This window comes from Rhea pennata, chromosome 1, assembly GCF_028389875.1.
Source record: "Rhea pennata isolate bPtePen1 chromosome 1, bPtePen1.pri, whole genome shotgun sequence".
NCBI lineage: Eukaryota > Metazoa > Chordata > Aves > Rheiformes > Rheidae > Rhea > Rhea pennata.
In genome coordinates this window covers 24,492,868-24,513,504 of record NC_084663.1, presented here as the reverse complement: position 1 = coordinate 24,513,504, position 20,637 = coordinate 24,492,868, and the positions used below count along the sequence as shown (strand labels likewise).

Below are 20,637 nucleotides of genomic sequence, written 5' to 3'. Positions count from 1 at the left end.
AAATTGAGCCCCCAAATTACAAACTATGCCTCTTTCTTCACTATTGTTTTTTTAGCTATAGCCTCATTTGTCTTAATAAACTACAAGCTACCTGCCATACAAATGATGAACCTACTCAAAATAGACTAGATTAAAAAACAGGAAAGTGTAATATTCCTCTACCCATACATATCTAATACCCACTATAGACAGTGAAAATAGCATACACATAACCCATTATATCACTATTGCTTGTCTATTGTCAAGAGAGGTTCAAATCACACAGCACATTTTTTAAGGAATGTTTTAAAGTAATGACATCAGTTTATTGCTCTCTGGAGCACTATCTTCATTAAAAAAAAGATTATGAAAGGCTTTAATATACTCAATAAATCAACACTGAAAGCAAATGTTCTTGCCGCATGCAGAGATGATTTTGTATGAGATAAGCATCTGCTGAGGATTACAATGCAATTTTAGACTTGAAATATCCTATACAAAATAAAAAAATTCAATTAACTTATCTCTTACAGTAGAACAGGTGCTATATTTACTTATATTGAATGCGTTTACAAATTGTTCATAAAAAAACTAAGAGGAATCTGTTTACTTTAAGATCAAGACAAGCCAAAACCTGTGGCTCTTCCTAATTGAACAATGGGTAGAGAAACAAAGGACCATAAACCAAGATACTTTTATATTACATACACTTGCACTTGCTCCTTATGTCTTAATAGATTATTTGTTTTAAAGTACATGCAGACAATTAGAGAAACTAAGACTAGCAAACAGATCTGGTTTATAGAAGCTATTCCATTTCTACAAATCAGTGCTAGAAAAATAATACATTAATGAATTATAAATCTTGTTTTATTGTCTATTCCACATTGCTCACTTAAAAAACTTTAAAATCCATTTTGGTCCCCATCACAAAATAAAAAAAATGACCAACTTCCCGCTTGTCTAATTCAAAACTATGAATTGAAATTCTTTCAATGTATGCTATTCTTCAAACAACAAAAACAAATACGGAATTATACATACAAATAATTCCCATTTCATGCCTAAATTCCAAAGTTTTAAAGAAAATACCTTCCTTTTTTCTTTTTTTTTGCTGTATTATAGTCATCTTTTGTGTAATGGACTGAAGAACTCTGTTAAGTCAGAATAATCCATCCAGCCCAGAACTGCACGTGACAGTGACAATAGAGCAGACTTCAAATGAGCCTGACCATCATCTGATGTGCATTACCCTAAAGACAGCTCTTGGAGGGGGAAATACAAGGGATGTCAGAAGGTATATCCAGGACTAGTCTTATTAGCATCAATTTATTAGCCTCAGTTTATGGACCTGTTGTCCAGAATGTTGTCGAAACCCTTCCTGAACCTCAGTCAGATATTGTCTGACTTCCTAAATTCCTGTGGCAGAAAGTTTCAGAAGTTCTCCAGCAGATAAGTGAGTGGTGCACTTTCAAGTCTTCTGGTGAGTTAAAGTGAATACCTTAGCCACTGCCTTCATAACTTTATAAACCTCAGTCATATTCTCTCCTCTCTGCACTCTCACCTCCAAACTGAAGGGTTTCAGCTGTCTTAGTTCTTATAAGGCACCTGTTCCATCGTTTTCAAAGCCGTCCTCTTTTTCTTAATAACTCCACTATATCCTTGAGATGTGGAGTCCAGAACTGCACAGAATACTCAAGGTATGGGCATGAAAAGGTCATATATAGTAGAATAGTGATGCCCTCCATCTTTATAATGCTGTACATGGGTCTAATGCTTTCATCACAAGGAATCCAAAGTCCTTCCTGAGTTGTAACTTCAAAATGTAAGTTCAGATCAAGTGGACGTGCTTTACTTTTTTCCCCCACTTTGTTGCATTACCATACATTTACCTACCTCAGAACTTTTTGCCCACTTAATTTTGTGAGCTCCTTCTGGAGTTCCTTGCAATTAGAACAAAATGTGAGTATACAAAACAGTTTACTATTACCTGTAAACTTGGAGATTTTCCTTATGATTCCTTCTCCCAGTCATCCATGAAGATGTCAAATAGAGTCATGGCACTGCTCCATAAGCAGACCAAATCAGACACCACATTTAAACTCCCTTGGGAACTGATTAAAAGGAAAACAAAAGCAAACTCTTTCCTCAAAACCTTCCAAAATTCAACTGCACCTCAATACTACTTTCAGACTATTACTACAAAATTTGTAATTCGGAATAAAGTGTGATTGGCTGATGACCAGTCTGCACTGCTTTTTATTCAAGAAGCATTAATATTAAACTCCAGAAGACACATAAAGATCATTAGGATCTATATTAGTGTATTAGTGGCAGAGAATGGAAGAGGAAAATGTTCATATAGTTCATATAGCATTACTACAAGCAATTAACTAGAAGTATCTTTCTGCCTTTCACTGTCTTGGCATTTGTGGTGATCATACAAATCAACAGTCAAAACCCAAGCCTGCCCTGATTACTGACCAAAACTACAATATTCTACCATCTCTTTTGGACTGGGTGAAAAACAGTGTTGCTGTGCTCAGAAAGATGGAAAGCGAATAACGACAGGTTCTTACTACTTGCAGATCTAATCAGTCTTATTACTAAAAATGTGTCTTGCAGATAACTCAAAGCCTTGGATGTAAAGTATCATTTTTTAAAAATAGAAAATGAAAAATGAAGATCTGTAATATGTTATACTGTAAACATATTTATCCAATTGTATCTTCTTTTTCACATCCAGATATTGAAGGAGTTCACAGAAGCTGTTGAGACAGCTTGTACAAATTCACCACTGCAGTGCAACTTCCACACTGTAAAAGTCACTCAGTTGTTGCTCCAAATATGCAAATAGGCCAAATGCCTTCCACTCCAACTTTGCAATCACAAAATTACAAATATCCTCACATAAAAGAGTTTATTTTCTTTTATTTATATTCTGCTTTTTAAATCTCTTGACCTATCATTTGTTTGCTTTTATTTTTTTCCTTTACAGCTAGGCAGTATAAAACACTGCAGAGATATGCTGAGGCCTATTCTAACCTATCTTTTAAATCAGAAACGTAGGGTCTCCAGGTAATCCATGGGGAGACAGAGAGGCCTCTAGAGGGTTTTTCAAAGCACTTCAGCAGTTACGTAGGCTCCTATAGGAAGTGTTGTGGAGGTCCAACTGCACAGGCAACCTCTGGCAAGTAAGAAGATGATCAAAGAAATGGGAGTTCTTATCCTCATCTTATCCTCTCCCGGACCCTACTGCAATAGATATTTGCTCTCTCCTTTAATACAGGGTGAGTTCAGGATCTGGCTAGGGAATACACTTGCACATGCAAGATAAGCTGAAAGTGGTGGGCCTTGCAAGAGCCATGACTCATCTCCTGATCCTCTCAAGAAGCCTTCCTTCCTCCTCCTCCTCTCCCACGATATGCACAGAGAAGACAACCATATTCAAGACAACTCCAAGATCTGCATGCAAAGCCTGTTAGTATATGCATATTTATATTCTGTAACATTAAATGGGCTTGCAATGTTCTATATTTTCCAGAAGTTATCCTGAATTTGAAGTATTATCTCAGTAAAGCTTGTCAACTGTCATAATTTGATTTTACTACACTGATTTTAAGTTATGTGCCCCCTCCAAGGGAAGAAGAAAAAAAAAACTACACAGGAGCTTTACGGCTCCTCACTTTTGCATTTCTTCCCCACTCTCCAAAAATCATTATGCAGAGTATTTTCTTGCATTATTAATCACTGATTAGATTTTCTTTGGAGTGTTGAAACCAAAGGGAATATATGCAATTAGAGTAATAAATGTTAATGAGCATTGTATTCAGTAAGCAAAAACACCTTGAATGTCATGCCAGTAATTTATTCAAAATAATTACATGTGGCTGGTTTAACTAAATAGGAAACTTAAAATTCAGGCTGACAACTCATCGTTGATTAAAGAACCAGTTTATCAAAGATTTTCAAAAATTAAGAGACTATATGAAGTTGCTTTAAAGATGCACCACAGAAAAAGAAAAGGACACTCACTCATATATAAAACAATTCCTATTTCAAATAGGAAAGATATCTGTATTTAGCTGAAAGTCTTCACCTGTATTAAAATATAAACAATAATGAGCATATTAATAACAGTATTTTTTAAAAACTGGTAATTTCTTTGAGAACAATTATTTAAAACAATTGGTGGCTAGAAAGAAATATTATCCAAGTTGCTTGTAAATAGCCTGTAGAAAAGCCACATGACAGAAATTGCCTAGCATTCTCTCCCTTTCTGCTCCATTCCAGAATGTAAGTGAGAGAATATTCTGTATTGCTACCTTTTCTAGAAAACAGTGGCATTAATGACATGTACATATTTAATAATGAAAAATGAAAAAAAAAATCATGCAGGTTGAAAAATAAATGCAATCTACAGGCTAATATGCAGGAAAGCAAGCTTCATCTACTGATTTGTGTTGTACCATGAAAAAAATTGACTTTTTTATTCAAGAAGGTTCTGCTTGAACAATCTCGTCATGGTCAGGGCATATAGAAAGCTCTCTTTCCATGTGTATACTCTACATATCTATTAGAATAGCTCTTCTCCTTGACAGAGCCTGCTACTTCTGTCAAGAAACCTGTTTTCTCAGGTGACTAAAAATACTTGGTAAGTTGAATTCTTAGATTGAATTTGTTTGAAATCAGTAGCAGGTAGGTTAAAAAATTATTCAGGTAACCACAGCCAGATCTTGTGAGACTGTTAATTAATGGTCTAATTATTTCCAAAAGTAAGCAGTTCTGCAGACTGTGTTAATCTAATTGTTCTCATTTTGCTATTGTTCTTCATGCTCAGGACTAACAGTGATTGCAATGGGGTTCTTTGCTATGAGGTGTGGGTAGGACCTCATGATTTAGGTAAGGTCAAAAAAAGAGAGATTATGTATCATGAGTTTATCTTCTGCTTACTTAGTGATCGGGGAAAAAAAATTAACAAAGAGGAAGAAAAATATCGTTTAAGAACATGTAACTGATATGTTCTTAAGGTAGGGAAATTTTTGTCCAATACAAGAAAAGAGACAACATTTGCTGTCCACGACAGTCAATTGATAATAAAATTGTTATTATTCTAAAAGACGTTTTAATCATAAAATTGCCATGTTCATGACCAAATTCCCTGGTAACACATATCTTAGAAAGCAGGTCTAGTAAGCACCTCGCACAGCAGTTAACCCAAGAGGAGAACCAACTCTATTTAGCTCAGTCCAGATATTTCTCTAACTCAATTGAAACACCTCAGTGACACAGCCTCCACACTTTCTTTAAGCCACCTACTCCATTAAACACTATTCCAGTATTTAAATGATTCATACACAATTCAACTGACCAGATAGGAAGGGTCTACTTTATAGTACTCCCTAGTTTCCATTGACTGGCTAGCTCTCCCCTGACTACAACAAATATTATATACCTATCAAACACATAAACAGTAATATTTAAGTGTTTGAATCAAGAACTGTGTCCCACTGACAGTGTTTAACTGCCTCCTTGATACAATGTACATCATTCACACGCCCAGCTCAACTAATCATGGACACAGTTTATTCCTTTTCTGCCGGTATCTTGAATGTTTTTCCCTCTATTAATATTCTCATTTTACTCTATGTACAAGACACAGAATCATAGAAATGCTGGTTAGAAAGGACATCTTGAGGTTATTTAGTCCAACCTCCTGCTTAATTATTGTCAGAAGTAGATGAGGTTATGTCAAGCAGTCCTGAGAATCTCCAAAGACAGAGATTCTGCAAGTTCTTGGGGTGAGCTGTTCCTTTGCCGCACTACCTTCACATTGAAGTCTTCTCTAATGGTCATTCTGAACCTGCTAAGTCACAATTTGTGACTGTTGATCCTTGTTACACCCTCTGCTAGTGCACACCATACTTCCTCAGCTTACAGATGTGAATACTGTGGGAGGAGGTGTCAGAAGCCTTCTGGAAGTCAAGGTGGATTACTATTTGCTGCTCTCCTTATTCACATTGTCAGTCATTTCATGAAAGAAAACAGTCAGGTTGGTCAGACATGATTTGTTCTCAGTATCCATGTTAACCACTTCTGATTACCTTCTTGTTCTTCATGTGTGTGAAAATAGATTCCAAGAAGCTGTGCTCCACAGTTCTTCCAGCAACTAAGTTGGTGTCCATAATACCCAATCTTTTGGCATAATGGGATGCTTTGTTCCTCAACTTTCAATATATTTTCTTCAGAAATCAGCCACCCCTCCTGGGTACCTTTACTTTCCATGGCATCTTCCCAGGATATTCTGCAGAGTAATTCCTTAAATAAGGAGTAAGTTGACAGCCTGCCTGCTCAGCCTTTCTTCAAATCCTGAATTCTGTCAACTAGTGATTTCTGCAGCTCAGCTGAATCTGTGGCCACATTTATCCTCACCTCTTAACTTGTTTGTGAACAGCAGATCAAGTAGAGCATTATTCCTGATTGATCCTTGTGGATTTGTATTCAGAAACTGTCACCAACATAATCTAGAAACATCCCTGATTGCTTGCACAATTCCTTGTTACCCTCCTAGCAGATGGGCGGCAGGTGGCTGAAATCCACCATGAGAATCATGGCCTGCAAGTAAGAAACTTGCATTAATTGTTTGTAGATAGATTCATCCTCCTGGTCAGGTGGATTGTAACTGACCCTCACACAACATCACCAATTTTTCTTTTCCTTTCAGTCTTGACCCACAGAGTCTGGACATCTCTGTTGCCCAGGTCTGTGCATTAGTGTATACCTGTTTCTGAACACCCTTCCTTCTGAAAGGGAATGTTAAAGTTTCCCTTGTCTTCTCCCATACATTCTTTCTCATGCATTGCTTCCTCATTTATTTCTGAGATTAGGTTCCTGTCTCCTGATGCACCTAGTTTAAAATCCTCCCCATTAGGTTATTAGTCCTGTTCATAGGGATGTTCACGCCTCTTTGTCAGGTAAATTCCATCACTTCCTAATAGACCTACTGAAAACAAGGTACTATGATCAAAGAAGCCAAAGCCTCAATGCCACCACCTAGGCAGGAAGGTGGCACACTTGGGCCACTGTCCAGTTCATCTTTGCTCCCAGAGGCTTACAGTCACTTTTGATCTCCTCAGGCTCAGGTCATTGGTGCTCACACGGATAAACAGCAAGGGGTAGTAGCTGGAAGGCCAGATGGGCCTCAGCAATCTCTCTGCAATGTCACAGATGCAGGCTACATGCAAGTAAGAAGGTCTGGCCAGCAGATAGACACTTTTGTCCTAGACAGGATGGAGTCACCAAATCCTAACACTTGTTTCCTCTTTGTTCTGGTCCTAATCCCACGAACTAAGGTGTCCAACATGTATTCTTTCTACAATAGTTCTCACTCATCCTCCTTTGCCCAGGACCTTGAACCAAAGTTCTTGTTGAACAACTGCAGGCAGACATGGAGCCTTTCTTTTGCTGCCAGAAGTCATAAGTTTCTAGCTTTCACCTTCCTGGAAGCATGTGAATAACACAAAATTACTACCATTAACATGGTGAGAAAACACTAGTTACAGAAAGCCTGCTATTCATCTGTAAAACATAACAGTCACTTGATTATGGTAAAATTAGAATATTGGGCAGATAAATTTCTCTAATAAGCTATAGACATTTCAGGCAAGATCTTGCTCTGTATCCAGTTTTCAAGGAAAGACTTAGTATGGGACTCTGACTCTTCCAGATTGATTGGAGAATGAATTTATGATGATCCTGAAAATTTGCACGTTTGGAGACTTAGTCAGTGTATCATTTTCCCTCATTTTTAGGTAGTCCTCCTGTTCCCACACTAGAAAAGCCTGGCACTGCATGACTATTTATTCAGTTCATTCAGAGGCAACAGACGACTAGCTAATAATGACCGTTCCCTTACTCCCATCATGTGCAAAGGGATATTCTCCTTTGTTATAGCCTCAGTGATCAGGCTTACCATACAATTGTTCCTTTTAACAGCAGCTAGAAGCCAACATTTCTAGTAAATAGCCGAATTTTTCTTTTGATTTTCTCCAGTGCATAAGTAAGAGTCAACTTATCAGCTGTTCTAAAGAAACAGACTTCCATGAACTACAGAAGATATAGACGAACCTTGTTTTTCTCATGGGTTACCTCCCCTTTCCAGTACACAATGAGCTTTTAGACTGAAGGTTGAAAGTATTTTCTCTTCTTGCCACTCATGTTACTGACTATGAGAATCTTACTTTAGTTGGCCTGAAGGTTTTAATGACCACAGAAAAAACTAAAATGATGTCAATCTACCTACCTGTAGAAGACCCATATAGTGAGAAACACACACAAGTCTTGTAAACATATCTGCCGTTTTAAATGATTCACACCTGCTCACAAAGGAAGCAGTCTTAGCAGTGGCACCAAACTGAGTCTGGACGATATAAACAAGTATCTTTGAGACTTGTAAATATAAAATATCAAAGATGGAAATAAATGGTGGGCCAAGGAGCATCTCCCTGTCTGCCAGTTCTTCTGCTGAGAATCAGTCCTGAGGTATTTGTTGGGATGAGGGGGTGTCTGAGGTGGTCAGCCTGTAGGGACAACAGTCTAGAGATTAGGACAGCATCAGCAGAGGAGCTGGAAAGGTGACCTGCGAGACTGGCCATGTGCAAGTCCTTCTGGGAAGAAGGACAAAAGGACAAGGACAAAATCACCTACCTAATGAACAAAATAACAGACACATAAATTGCAGGTTAGTTAGAGAGAGCTGCAGATCCCTCAGCCATTTTACACACATAATTACATTCTCCCATAATCTATCCTGTTATGCCTCTGTTTTGATATGCTTAAAATATTTATCTACTGTAAAAGTTAGCCAGTTCATTTTCAACTTTGCCTGCACCTCCCACAGTGACTGGAAGGCTTCAGAGGGAATCTTTTCCTTTAGCCAGCTGCAAAGGAAGCGGCAGATTTCTCTCAAGAAAAGAGAAGAGATCCAAGAGGGTTCTACCTCAAACAAACAAACAAACAAAAACAAAAACAAAAAAACGGACACAAAGGCAGCTAAGCTTCTGAACAAGACATTCAATATCAGTAAATGAAAGGGATTTGAAAACTTTGACTCTTTCTTTCCCTGTGGCTTTTTTCAGCTTTGCAATACCTTTGAAGTCAGCTGCTTCTGCTGGCTTCCCACTAGCTGCAGATGGAAAACCCTGCAGAGGAACAAACCTAAATAACCAAATTGATGCTTTGGATGACAGTGTCTGTTCTCAGAACAACTGCTTTATTTTGAATTGATAAAAAGAGTATTAATACAGAATGCTACTGAGTCTTAGCAGAACAGGTGACTAATTCATGCTGAGGATCATTAACTTCTTCAACTTGATCACAAACATTCATTCAAATACACATGAAGGTTAGGAGTTGGCACATTAGTGTACTTGACTATTAGTTTGGAAGTGTGATTTTAGTAATTTATGTAAAAACTAAATTTGTTTTTTATTTACTTACCTGAAGACATAGGATCTCTCCTTAAAAACAAACAAAAGAAGTAATTCAACGGTAAAGCATTAATTTTATTGCTTAACATTAAGCTAAAGAAACTTTACCCTCAGTTTGTAATATTAAAGATAGCGAGTCAAATGCAGTGGTGATGTTAATATGAGTGCAAGTTACATGCTGGATATATTTGGCTTTGAACATTGAGCCAGTTTAACTTAACTGGATCTGGAATTCAGTATAATGTCAAAACGGCATTAACTACTTCTTGAAGGCTCCAAAGAGTATTTTAGGAGAAGAAATGTAGCTAAAGGTAAAAAAAAAAAAAAAAAAAAAAATATGCTTAAAAGTATCTGTTAAAGACAAAAACAACTCCTGTAATTTTTTATACTATGGTGCCAACTCTGTTGCTACATTTAATTCTGTTCCTACATTCAATGAATGTCAAAAACATTCTCAGAAAATAAAATATCTTGAAAGAAAGATCTTCTGCAATCGAAATCCCACCACTAATGATTTCAATCCTCAGAGCAGCATTGAAAGGCACAAGACAGAGCGAGGGAGATGGACAGTTCTCAGCTTCTCTCTGCAGCTGACTGCAGGTGCTCCTGGCTCAGGGAATGTCGCTCACCTCTTCTGACAAGAAAGGTGGTGAACAGGAGAACAGGCCTAGAGGGGTGATAACCTAGCAAACACAAGTAAACCCCAAACTCTACAAGAGCTAGTAGTCTCTTAGGCCACAAGAGATAATACACGCCAACCCAACTCATACAGGTGCAATACAAACACAAAAGGAATAGAAGCCACCTAAGCTAAAACAGACCTCTAGAATAGAAAATTCCAAAAGTAAACTTTGTTTTAGAAGTAATTACAAGTGAGAAACTCACTCAACATTTTTTTTGACTAAATGCTTACACTGAACAAGCAAATCTTTGAATATTTTCCCTCTTTTAAGATGCCCAACTGAAGCCCTCCTTTTAAATGTAGATATCAAAGCTAATTTTACTCATCCAATAGCTGAATGTAACAAGGATACTGCAATATCTCAAGTACTGAAAATGCATTATTGTTGCCAACACATCATTTCTCTCTAGTATTTTCTCAGTATTCCTTTAACTATGAAGAAAAATATTTCAAAGTACTTTTCCATTATGTAACTTGCAAGGCTTTTAGGCTTTGTTCAGAGTCAGATATTCAAACATTCTAAAACAAGTAACTTCTCTGAGGATGCTTTGACATTCTTCCCATCATTTTTCTATTATACAATAAACAAGAGCTAATCAACGCCCTTTGGGGCAATCAGGCACTTTTCCCTAACTTCCTCAAGCAAACTCTGCTATTATGAAAAAACATTCTTCTGACAGAAGCTAAAACTTTTTTTTTTTTTTTCCCTAGTATCACCAATGTGTTTTGATATGAATCATTTGGGGCTTACAAACTTTTATTTTCTCTCTTGAACTCATATTTCTAAGCTGAAAAAATGAACAGGCCAGAAATACACTGTTCAACTTAATTCTGGAATCCAGATTAAATCTTAGGGGGGAGTATTTGGGGTTGCAGCACTCTTCTCCAAAGCACAAAATTCTTCTGTCTTTAGCAAAGACTTTTCCAGATCTCTCTCAAGCTAAGAGCTAAATGACACAGCTCATGAAAAATAATCTAAAAGATAACTGTTGAAATAACTTCACGTTAAACTTCTACATGTATGCAACCAAGAGAGATATCGCATGAAGAAAAGACAGCTTTTAAAATCCTGTGAAAAAAATTATTTCTCCATTGAAATATCTAATTTGAAGTATTGTTTTCTCCCTCAAGAACAGGCAGTGGCAGATCTTTTTTCCTCCCTTGAAGAAAGGAGGAAAAAAATCAAACAAAAAGTAGATTTTCTGTGAAGACTATGGTATGGGGGAAGATACATTCGTGTATTTACAGATACTACAGTCCAGTAGAGCTAGCATATGAAAAAGCCCACAATGTGAACATTTCTGATGTCAATGACAGGAAACATTTTTCAGGTTGATAGACATCAATGGCTTCATTTTAAAACACTAGACTGTTCTGAAAGGAAGCATATCATTATTACATCATGACTGCGTGCAGAAACTTAAGTTTCTAGACTCACATCTATCATTTAAAAATGTAGTCAACTCCTGATTATCTCGGGGTGAATGGGAATACTAACTGTGTTGCAGTTTATTTCATATTTTTCTACTCATAACCCTCATAGCCTTCACAGTCCCCCCAAATTATTGTCTCTCATCTGTCCTCTGCCTTTCCTCTCTTAGATGTCCTACAACACTGCAGCCCTTTCTAGTCACTTAGAGCCCAGCCAACTCCTCCCATCACTTCTCTTCTACCCTGCAGTCACTGCAAAACTGCATTTTGTCTACAGAGCTAACAACCCATGTTCAGCTTTCAAGGTCTGCATTGCTTTCCCAGTAGCAGCCGGTTAATGCAAATAACACTTGAAGGTAGCGTATCTCCCATAAAAAGCAGATACTCAGTATGAGGTATGACTGCTCACAGTGGAATAGATACATATTAGGCAAGGAAAAAGCACATACTCCACCTAGAAGGACTTTCAAACATCAGTGATGACAACTATTTAACACCTGATATGCTGTTCTGAAAACATGGTAACAAGTATTACCAAATATTTTCAGAGGTAACTTTATAATATCAGGTATAATGTATCCAGAAGTAAGTAATGTTAGTTATTGGCGACCATGTAATAGATACTGGCTTGACTGAAGTCCTCCCTGGTCACATTATAACATCTCACAGGGCAAATTTCTTTTCTTCTGATTTCAGAATCAAATATACATATCACATAACAGCACATGCTCTATTATACACATACCAAACCATTCTTTTTCTGTACTTAAGAATTTAATAAGTCTATTTTAGTCTATATTCTTAAGATAATCTTAATGCTTGTTTCTCTAAGGAGATTTAAAACTTTACACTGAAATTTTCTGTAATAAAGATCTCATTATTCTTTTTCCTTGATTAAGTTGTGTTGGGTCCAGTTACTTATATGGGATACAAAAATTTCAAAGAAAAATATCCAGAAGTATGGAATTTCCTTTTTCATAATCTGCAGTCCATGACATAATTGACCTACTTTTTAGGATCCTACTTGGCCAAGGAACAGAACTACAAACATTCAAAAGTCATGAAGACCTTATCATGAATTAAACTACTCTTAATTTGACTAATTTCTGAAAATACATAATTAACTAGACTTCAGTAACATGCTACAGGTGAAAGAATCCTTAGAGTCCAGTTACACTGAGCATCATGAGCAGACTAAGGTTTGGGAGAAATTCTATGACAGAAGATTTCTCATAATTAAAAAATATGAACATTTATTTATGGAAAATACAATATAGTCCATCATTCTCAGTGTTAGGCACTTATACAATGAAATACATCTTGAAAAAGCTAATCAAGGATGTGAATCAGAAGCAATACAAGGCTTTTAAACAGAATTATGACTTAAAACAAAGGATCATCTAAGGCTATTTCCGGAAGAATTATATTTGATTCTGAGTAAGTCAACAGTAGAAGACTCAACAGATAATTCTTCTCAAAAACAGTTACATTATTCTCAAAATTATTCATTAACTTTCAGAAAAGAGAAGGTGACTTACAAGAATTCTTTCATCATGAAAACCAGTACTGTTCCTCCCCCCCAAAAAGACAACAGGCTAAGATCAGCCCCAAAAAGTCAATCTTATAAAAGTACCTTCAAAATAAAACAAACTGTGAGTGGAGTTATGATTTACTTGATACTGAAATTCTGATTTTGGTGGAGTTGTGTAATAATAGTGTGTGTCCACACATCAGCTTGAGTTTGATTTTCAGTTTGACTTTCTTCATCAAATAAGGTTATCCGCTATTTCAGCAAAAAGTTACCAAAAAAACCCCAAAAGACTCTATATCATGTTTGATCTCTATAAATTAGGATATCAAAGAAATCATAAGAACATGTGGCCAGGCACCTCAAAAACAAGTCAAGATCATTAAATCCCAGCTAACTGGCAATCATTTCTTTGTCACAAAACACAGCTCAAGGCAGCACAATGCAGATAAAAATCAGGTGAAAGTGTTCACACTTCCAAAATTGAATCTTTTAACTACAAAGAGATAAAGCTGGTTGGTAGCAGGTGCTGGCCTTGCTTTAAGTTGTAAAACTGAAAATTGGGTCACGGAAGAAGTTTCCTAAGTCATAGCATGACTGTCCTGTTAATGATCACCCCCTAAGAAAAAGCTTATGCATTCCATATGCTAACAAGCTGCAACAAAAAGTAATTCTTCAAAGAAAAATGTAAAAAACTTCACAGCTATATGGACTGTATTAGACAACATCTACCACTATATACTTTATCACTAATTAAGTTCTTGTGCTAACTGAACATTGTTTCTGCCTGCAATCATGCAAACAAATAGAGCCTGGCAACCCACATGGACCTGCCAAAACCCACAGCCTAGCAGAAGTGTCTGATGTGCTGCTGCAAGATACCCAAAAGTTCTTCAGCTGATGAAAACACTCCATTTACTACAGGCTGGGGAGTAAAGGCAGCTTATAACCAGTGGAAAGTTTCTAAGTGCATAAAAAGTCATAGGGAGAAGGCTAGCAGACAATACCACCTACTGTTACAAATAGTATCTTCTTTCCTTTCCAGCCATCTAACTGCCCAGATGATTTACCCTTATCATTGACCCTGAAAGACATTTTTCAGTTTAGATTTCCAGAGGGCTGAAAGGACAAAACAGGGGAAAGAAAAAAGACACTCAGTTCTCTACACAAATTATAACTGCAGAGATTTGCTGTTAAAGGAAGCTACCGTGAAACATTCAGAGTTTCATTAAAAGATCTGATTCTCAAAAATGCAAGTCAGAAGCCAACTCATCAAAATCTCTATCAAAAATGTAATTTTAACATCTGTTTGGAACTTTCACTTATCTCACTGCTCCCAGACACCAGTGATTATTGCTATCTGCAAATCTCTAGTATTCTAAAGAGCAGTGGCAAAGGGAAACGAAAGCAAGCATTTTCATACAAATACACATACATGCTTCTGGGGGAGTGTGAAAACTGCTGCTGATGATTCAAATGCAAGTCTGACTTCATTTTTATTTTTCAGCTTACATCATCTCGTCTTCTGTAAATATACTGACAATAGAATGGAGTAAAATACAGTCTAAAACTAAGATATTTATTAAAATTATAATGAGAAATATGGGCTTTCTCCATCAAAGCAAAAATGCATTACATTATCAAAGACCGATTGCTCTCTGAAATACATTTGCGGAAGGCAATGACTGTTGTCTTTTTCTGTGGAATAGATTTTTCAGACCCTTAGTATATTACATGCTTGACCAGACCACAAGAACAGGATATAAAATGTGGGGACAATAACAATTCTGCACTGCTGGAGAATGAAACTCCTTCAGCAAAGTATTATTGTGCCTGCCTTGGAAAACAAAAATCTTTGGAAAGCTAGGACTCACAGCAAGAAGGCTGGGAATAGTTTTGAAGCCTTTCTTTCTCCATTCTTCCTGATTTGAATTATCTAGGAGTCCCTTTTTTTCTGCTCCCAAAGGGATTTATCTCTCTTTCTCCCTGTCCCCCATACTCCACTTTATGTGGCTATATCCTGGACTAGGATTGTGGGATAAGTGATGTGGTACTTCAGAGGAACTGCACAGAGGATTTTATAAACTTCAGCTCAGCACTAGGAAGAGAAAGGTCTTCTCTTCATCCTGTTGGATTATCTCTGCACCAGCATCTCTTCCTTCTCAGCTACCACAGGATTATTTCTTATTTAATTTGTAATTCACAAAATAGAAATAACAACAACAATAACAACAATAATAGTCATCTTATGTTCAAAATTCTACCACGATAAAGGACAAAAATTAGCTGCTGTGATGTTTTAGTCCAGATAAGAGAACTGCTGAGAGGAGAACCATGAACCAGCTTAGTTCTATCAACATTGCTACCATTAGGAATCGAAACAAAAAAGCCCTTCAAGTATGCACACAAAACAACCTAGTCGACCACATCATAAGAACTTCTAGACTTAAGTCATAAGAAAGGTTTTATTTAATTCTTCAAATCTCTACAGTCAAATTTGTTTGTGCTCCTCTAGTGCAATACAAATAGCAAATTTTGACTGTCCATAGCAACATCTGAAGCAGGACTCAAAATATCATCAGACACCAAGGCAGGAGGAAACCATACAGAATTTCTACTATAAATAACAGATCTTCTACCATAGGAAAAAAATATAGTGGATTTTTCACATTGTCAAGTATTGCAACAGGTTACCCAGAAAAATGGTGCAGTCTGTCTTTATTCTTGGATGTTTCAAGACCTGACTGGATAAAGTAACCTGGCCTGTCCTCACAGCTCACACTGCTTTGAGCAGGAGGTGGGACTGCAGACCTCCTGAGGTCTTCTCCAAACTGAATTGTCAGATGCTTCTATGCTCCACCATATCAAAATCCACTAAAATAAGCATGATTATTCTCCAAGATTTCAGTCCTCCTGGATCTTGTTAGCATCCTATATACCCCAAGGCTAACTTTGTCATACAAATGCATGTGAATTTGGTGGCAAAGGGGAAAAGATACGGCAAATAGAAAAAATTAAAAAAAGATCTTTGCTCAATTCTATTTCCATTGTGTTTGTAAAGAGTTCACAGCAAAAACAAAAAGCCTTCACAATTTGACGTGGAATGAGATATATACTTCCCTATCATGAAAGTAAAATCTATGGTTGTGAGAAGCATTAAACATTACAGAGGTTTCAGTCATATAACAGTTCTGTAACTTTGTGCCAAATTAGTCCATAAATGAGGCAGCCAGCAGTGCCCAAGATTCCTCACTTCTTCCTGTGCTAAGATGGTTCATAACTATAAACTAACCTTCAGTATGATATAGGAAAAAAATAGCTCAGATGCAATCTGGTGCACAACTTCACATACAGACTAGAAAACTGGGTGAGCTCACTTTAAATTTTTTTCCTACTTGGTCTGTTGCAAGACTTCTGGAAAATACTTCTCTGTTTTCAGTATTCCCTCTCCCCATCCACTCAAGTAATTTATACTTGCATCATTACTGAAAATTGGCCAGATAAATACTTTTATGTGTCATTTACATTACTGATCAGTAACAGATTATACAGGTCAAACTGAATATGACTGCTTTCTTTTTTTTCCTCCACAGTTTAGGGGAAACAATATGCTTATGCAACAGAACAACAAAGTAAAAATGTGCAAATTAGCTTCATTGATGGTGTTTAAAATGAAGGATATCGAGTTCTAACACATAGAAGTTCTGGACACTGGATCAGTATAAATGCTGTTCCTATCATTCTTTGCCAACAGCATCTTGAATTTGACCATCTGTCACCTATTTCTTTATGACAGCATTTTTTTAAAGGTGGACACACATGCACACAAATGTATGTACAAACATATATATATATAACTTATATGTGGGCATGTAGGCACATAGATTATACTGTATAATCACCCAAATCACTGGAACTGTGACACTGTAAAAGGTCAGTAGATCTCTGGAGCATAAAAATCAAATAATCTAGCATCTGCTTTTCCAAGTCCTCTCCAGTGACCAAATGATACAAAGATTCCTTCTGGAGGGGTCTCATCTCCTCTGTGCATGGAGATGAGCTTAGCACTGAAGGAATCTCTTGTGTTCAAGGCTTCTGCACATATGGAGGAAGCCCTTCACCTGGAATGGGGGGAGAGATTTTGAACACAACCGAACCGAGTGACTCCAATACTTACTTGGCAGGCATTATAAATCAACTGGTGTTCCAATTTTTTGATCCCTAGAATCTGTTGAAACATTTCATAAAGCTGTTCCTTGCTCAGAATCAGCTCCGAGACAGCACTTAATGCCATTCTATTCGGCTGTTTGCAAAAGTCCTCTTCTCCCCTGTATATGGCATCATACTTGGCTAGCCAAGAACTTAACACTGTCTCTTTGCTTAATCCATCAATTTCCGGCAGACTTCGAACCCTTTTTTCTATGTTTTTCTTAAAAACATCTCTAAAGTCATTTGCAGAACATCCTCCACTGTGAACCATTCTTGCAACTCGGTCACTCTTGAGAAATACCTTTTAAAATAAAATAAGAAAGAAGAGAAACAGAGTTAGTCATGGACACAAACATAACACAATCCTCCATAAAGGATTTTGTTTTTTGCTTGCATAAAAAATGGCTTTAAAAGAAAAATTAAACAGACTAAAGTTGCTACATTTTTCATACAGAAATGAGTATTTTTTAAAAATAATTTTCTGCATTGAACAAATACTTTCAGTAACTTTTAAAGAAGTTCTGCATAAATTTACAACAGTTCAGTTAGAATAAAGTTTGAATTAACAGCAGCTAATTTAAAATTTACCTACAAGTTTTATTCATCTTTCCTCCATTAGAACCACAGAACCCCAAAGATACTTGATGGTAACTCATGAAGAAGCTACACTGTCTCAAAACTTGAAAGTATAATAATAAGGGAAAAAAAGATCTACAAGACAGCCAAGAATCTCATGGAAGATGAGATAGAAAGATGGAAAAAACACTACAGAAATACTACCACTAACACTAGAGAGAAGAAAAAAATCAAAGATACAAAACTGGTTCGTAGACATTGTGGACAAAATATTGGAGTGTTTACGTAAAAAAAAAAAAAAAAAAAAAAAAAAAGACCACAAAAAACCCTGTACATAGTACATATAAGACACGACAAGGCAAATTACAAATCAATTAAATTAGTGTCAGCATTTTGTAAGAGCTTTTCAGAGTTCAAGAGTAGTTGCATTCATCTCGTAGAAGATGCCTTGGCAAGGCTGACCCTAAAAGCCACTGTGTGCGGACAACTCGTTTCTAGTAGGAAGCCACAGGAAACTCTTCCTTTGCAAAGTGTAACCAACAGACACACTATGAACACTGCGGCATCAGCAGCAGTGCAAACAACAGACATGGGCTTGGGACAAGGGATAAGCTACGTCATCCCATCTCACAAATACCCTTTGGACAAGCAGCTGGCTCCTCGTAGTGGGAGGTGGCCCCACTCCTCACATGGCTCCGCTGCAGTGGGGCTGCTCATCCACCACAGTGACACCCTCAAGCACAGCTAAAGCGCAAAGAAAGAGGCGTGATGTTGTGTAGTCTAAATAAATTTTTTCCTTTCCATCACCTTTCTGACCATTTGCTCTCTTCAGTCAGATGCTACGAACTGGAAGAAGAAATGCCTACACATTTTCAGATATTGTTTTCAGTAATTGAGAGCTATCAAAATGCAACTAATGAAGATGATAGCACTGCAGAGTTGTGATTCCACATACTGTCACTTGAAGGAAGATGGTGCACCCAAAACAACCTAAGAGTCACTGTGCTTCATTTGGAAAATACTAAAATTGGGGTGGGGGGGAGAAGCGCTAAAAGGCTGAGCAGAGTACTCAGGCAGAAACAGCTCAAGAAAAATATATTCTGCAAGTCCTGGTGCTTGCTGATCCATGTTTTCCCTGTAGAATATTTTAAAATGCAGTTACTTAAAAAATAAATCTTCCAACAGATATCCTAACTCATGTTGTCCTGAGGGCTGCAGATTAAGCCTGAAGAGCTAGGATCAAAACATGATTACAGAAGACATCATCAACATCTGAAAATCACATTTTGTGCTCTACCTATCATGTGGGATTTTCTTTTTTATAAACATTAACATGTCAGGTTAAACTTTTATCCATAAGGGGAGCTGACATGGTTATTGTCAATTAATATTGATACCAATTTCTTCAAAATGCTATACAAATATTTAATCTCATTTCAAAAGAAATATATAGTCGGATATTCAAGCCAGCAATCAACCTTATCAACACAAATTGGTACATGGATATTACACCTTTCCATGTTTTAATGCTCTGCAATTAAAATTAATTCATTTTTCCAGCATTTTCACTGAAAAGCAAATAGGAAAAAATAAATCAAGATAACTTCAAACTACCTTCACCCATTTTGTATTGTTCATAAACAGCATTAAATCTTCCATCACATTAGTTTGCATACTTCATGAGGGAAAGCAGAAGGATAAAGTTTAAACCTCAAGCCTCTCCTCTCAAAACACTTGTGTTTACCCAAGATTACACAATCCTTTTATTGCTAATATCAATCTAATTAAAAACAAAATTCCACAATGCACACACTATAAGATCAGCACAGTATCCTTTACTTTCTCACTACCTTATTTTGGTCATATTATTCAGATTAACTTGGGATGTAGGGGCTGAAAAGTCACTAGCATTTCTCTTCACTTGCGGACCAGATTAATTCAAAACTTACTTCTGAATTTGATCTTAAATTTCCAAGAGACTATGGAAAAAAACCTGCTCCATTTTTCAATACTTACCTGGGACATGGGAGTATTTCTGTAATATTTGGTGTCCGCCATATCAAAAAAAAAAAAAAAAGAAAAAAGAAAAAAGAAAAAAAGAAAGATGGCATATTTGTGTTTGGGTGTAAAGCTTTTTATATTGGTATATGCAAACAAAATACAATTTGCCCCTAACCCTAATCCTGCAACAAAAATAAAAATTCTTCAAATTCAAAAGAAGTGTTGCTTTTCAAGAATATGAAGAAACTTGAGTTAAATTAACAATTAATTGAGTTAAAGTGCAAATTAACATTTTTCAAAAGGATATACAAAATCCATGTTTTCAAGAGATGTCAATATTGATGCTGTTAATCAAGCAAAAAAATGCTTATAACACAGTTTCACTCTTAAAAAAGGCAGAAAAAAAGCAAGCATGTTATAAGGGTGTATCTAATTTTGAAATGCTCGCTTTCAGATGTTTTGAATCATAAACTGCATTTGAAGTAAACATCATAAATTATTCCAAGAGATTTCTTCAGCAAAAGATAGGGTGTGATTAAAGGCAATTACTCGAAATATAAATTCAAGGTAACAGATTATGTAATGTATGTTTGGTTCTTTAAAGAAATCAATTTTACATAAAGCTGTTATTTTGAGTGGCAACTTACCAAATCTTTTCCTGAGGAAAAAATTACAATATCATCCTTAAAATTAATTACCTGTATTTGTGATAACTGAAAAAATAATACTTCTATTAAGCAACC

General features: G+C 36.5%; 1 protein-coding gene across 3 annotated transcripts in view; it reads right to left on the bottom strand.

Moving 5' to 3' along the window:
- Nucleotides 1–20,637, bottom strand: part of CADPS2 (calcium dependent secretion activator 2) — a 321,925-nt gene that overhangs the window by 201,585 nt on the left and 99,703 nt on the right. For 2 of the 3 annotated variants that reach the window (XM_062583255.1, XM_062583235.1), the window contains exon 3: nt 17,286–17,618. The exons of the other annotated variant lie outside the window; for it this stretch is intronic. In XM_062583255.1, the coding sequence (XP_062439239.1) occupies nt 17,286–17,618 (333 nt within the window). The remainder of the gene's footprint in view (nt 1–17,285; nt 17,619–20,637) is intronic. 3 annotated transcript variants of the gene reach the window in all.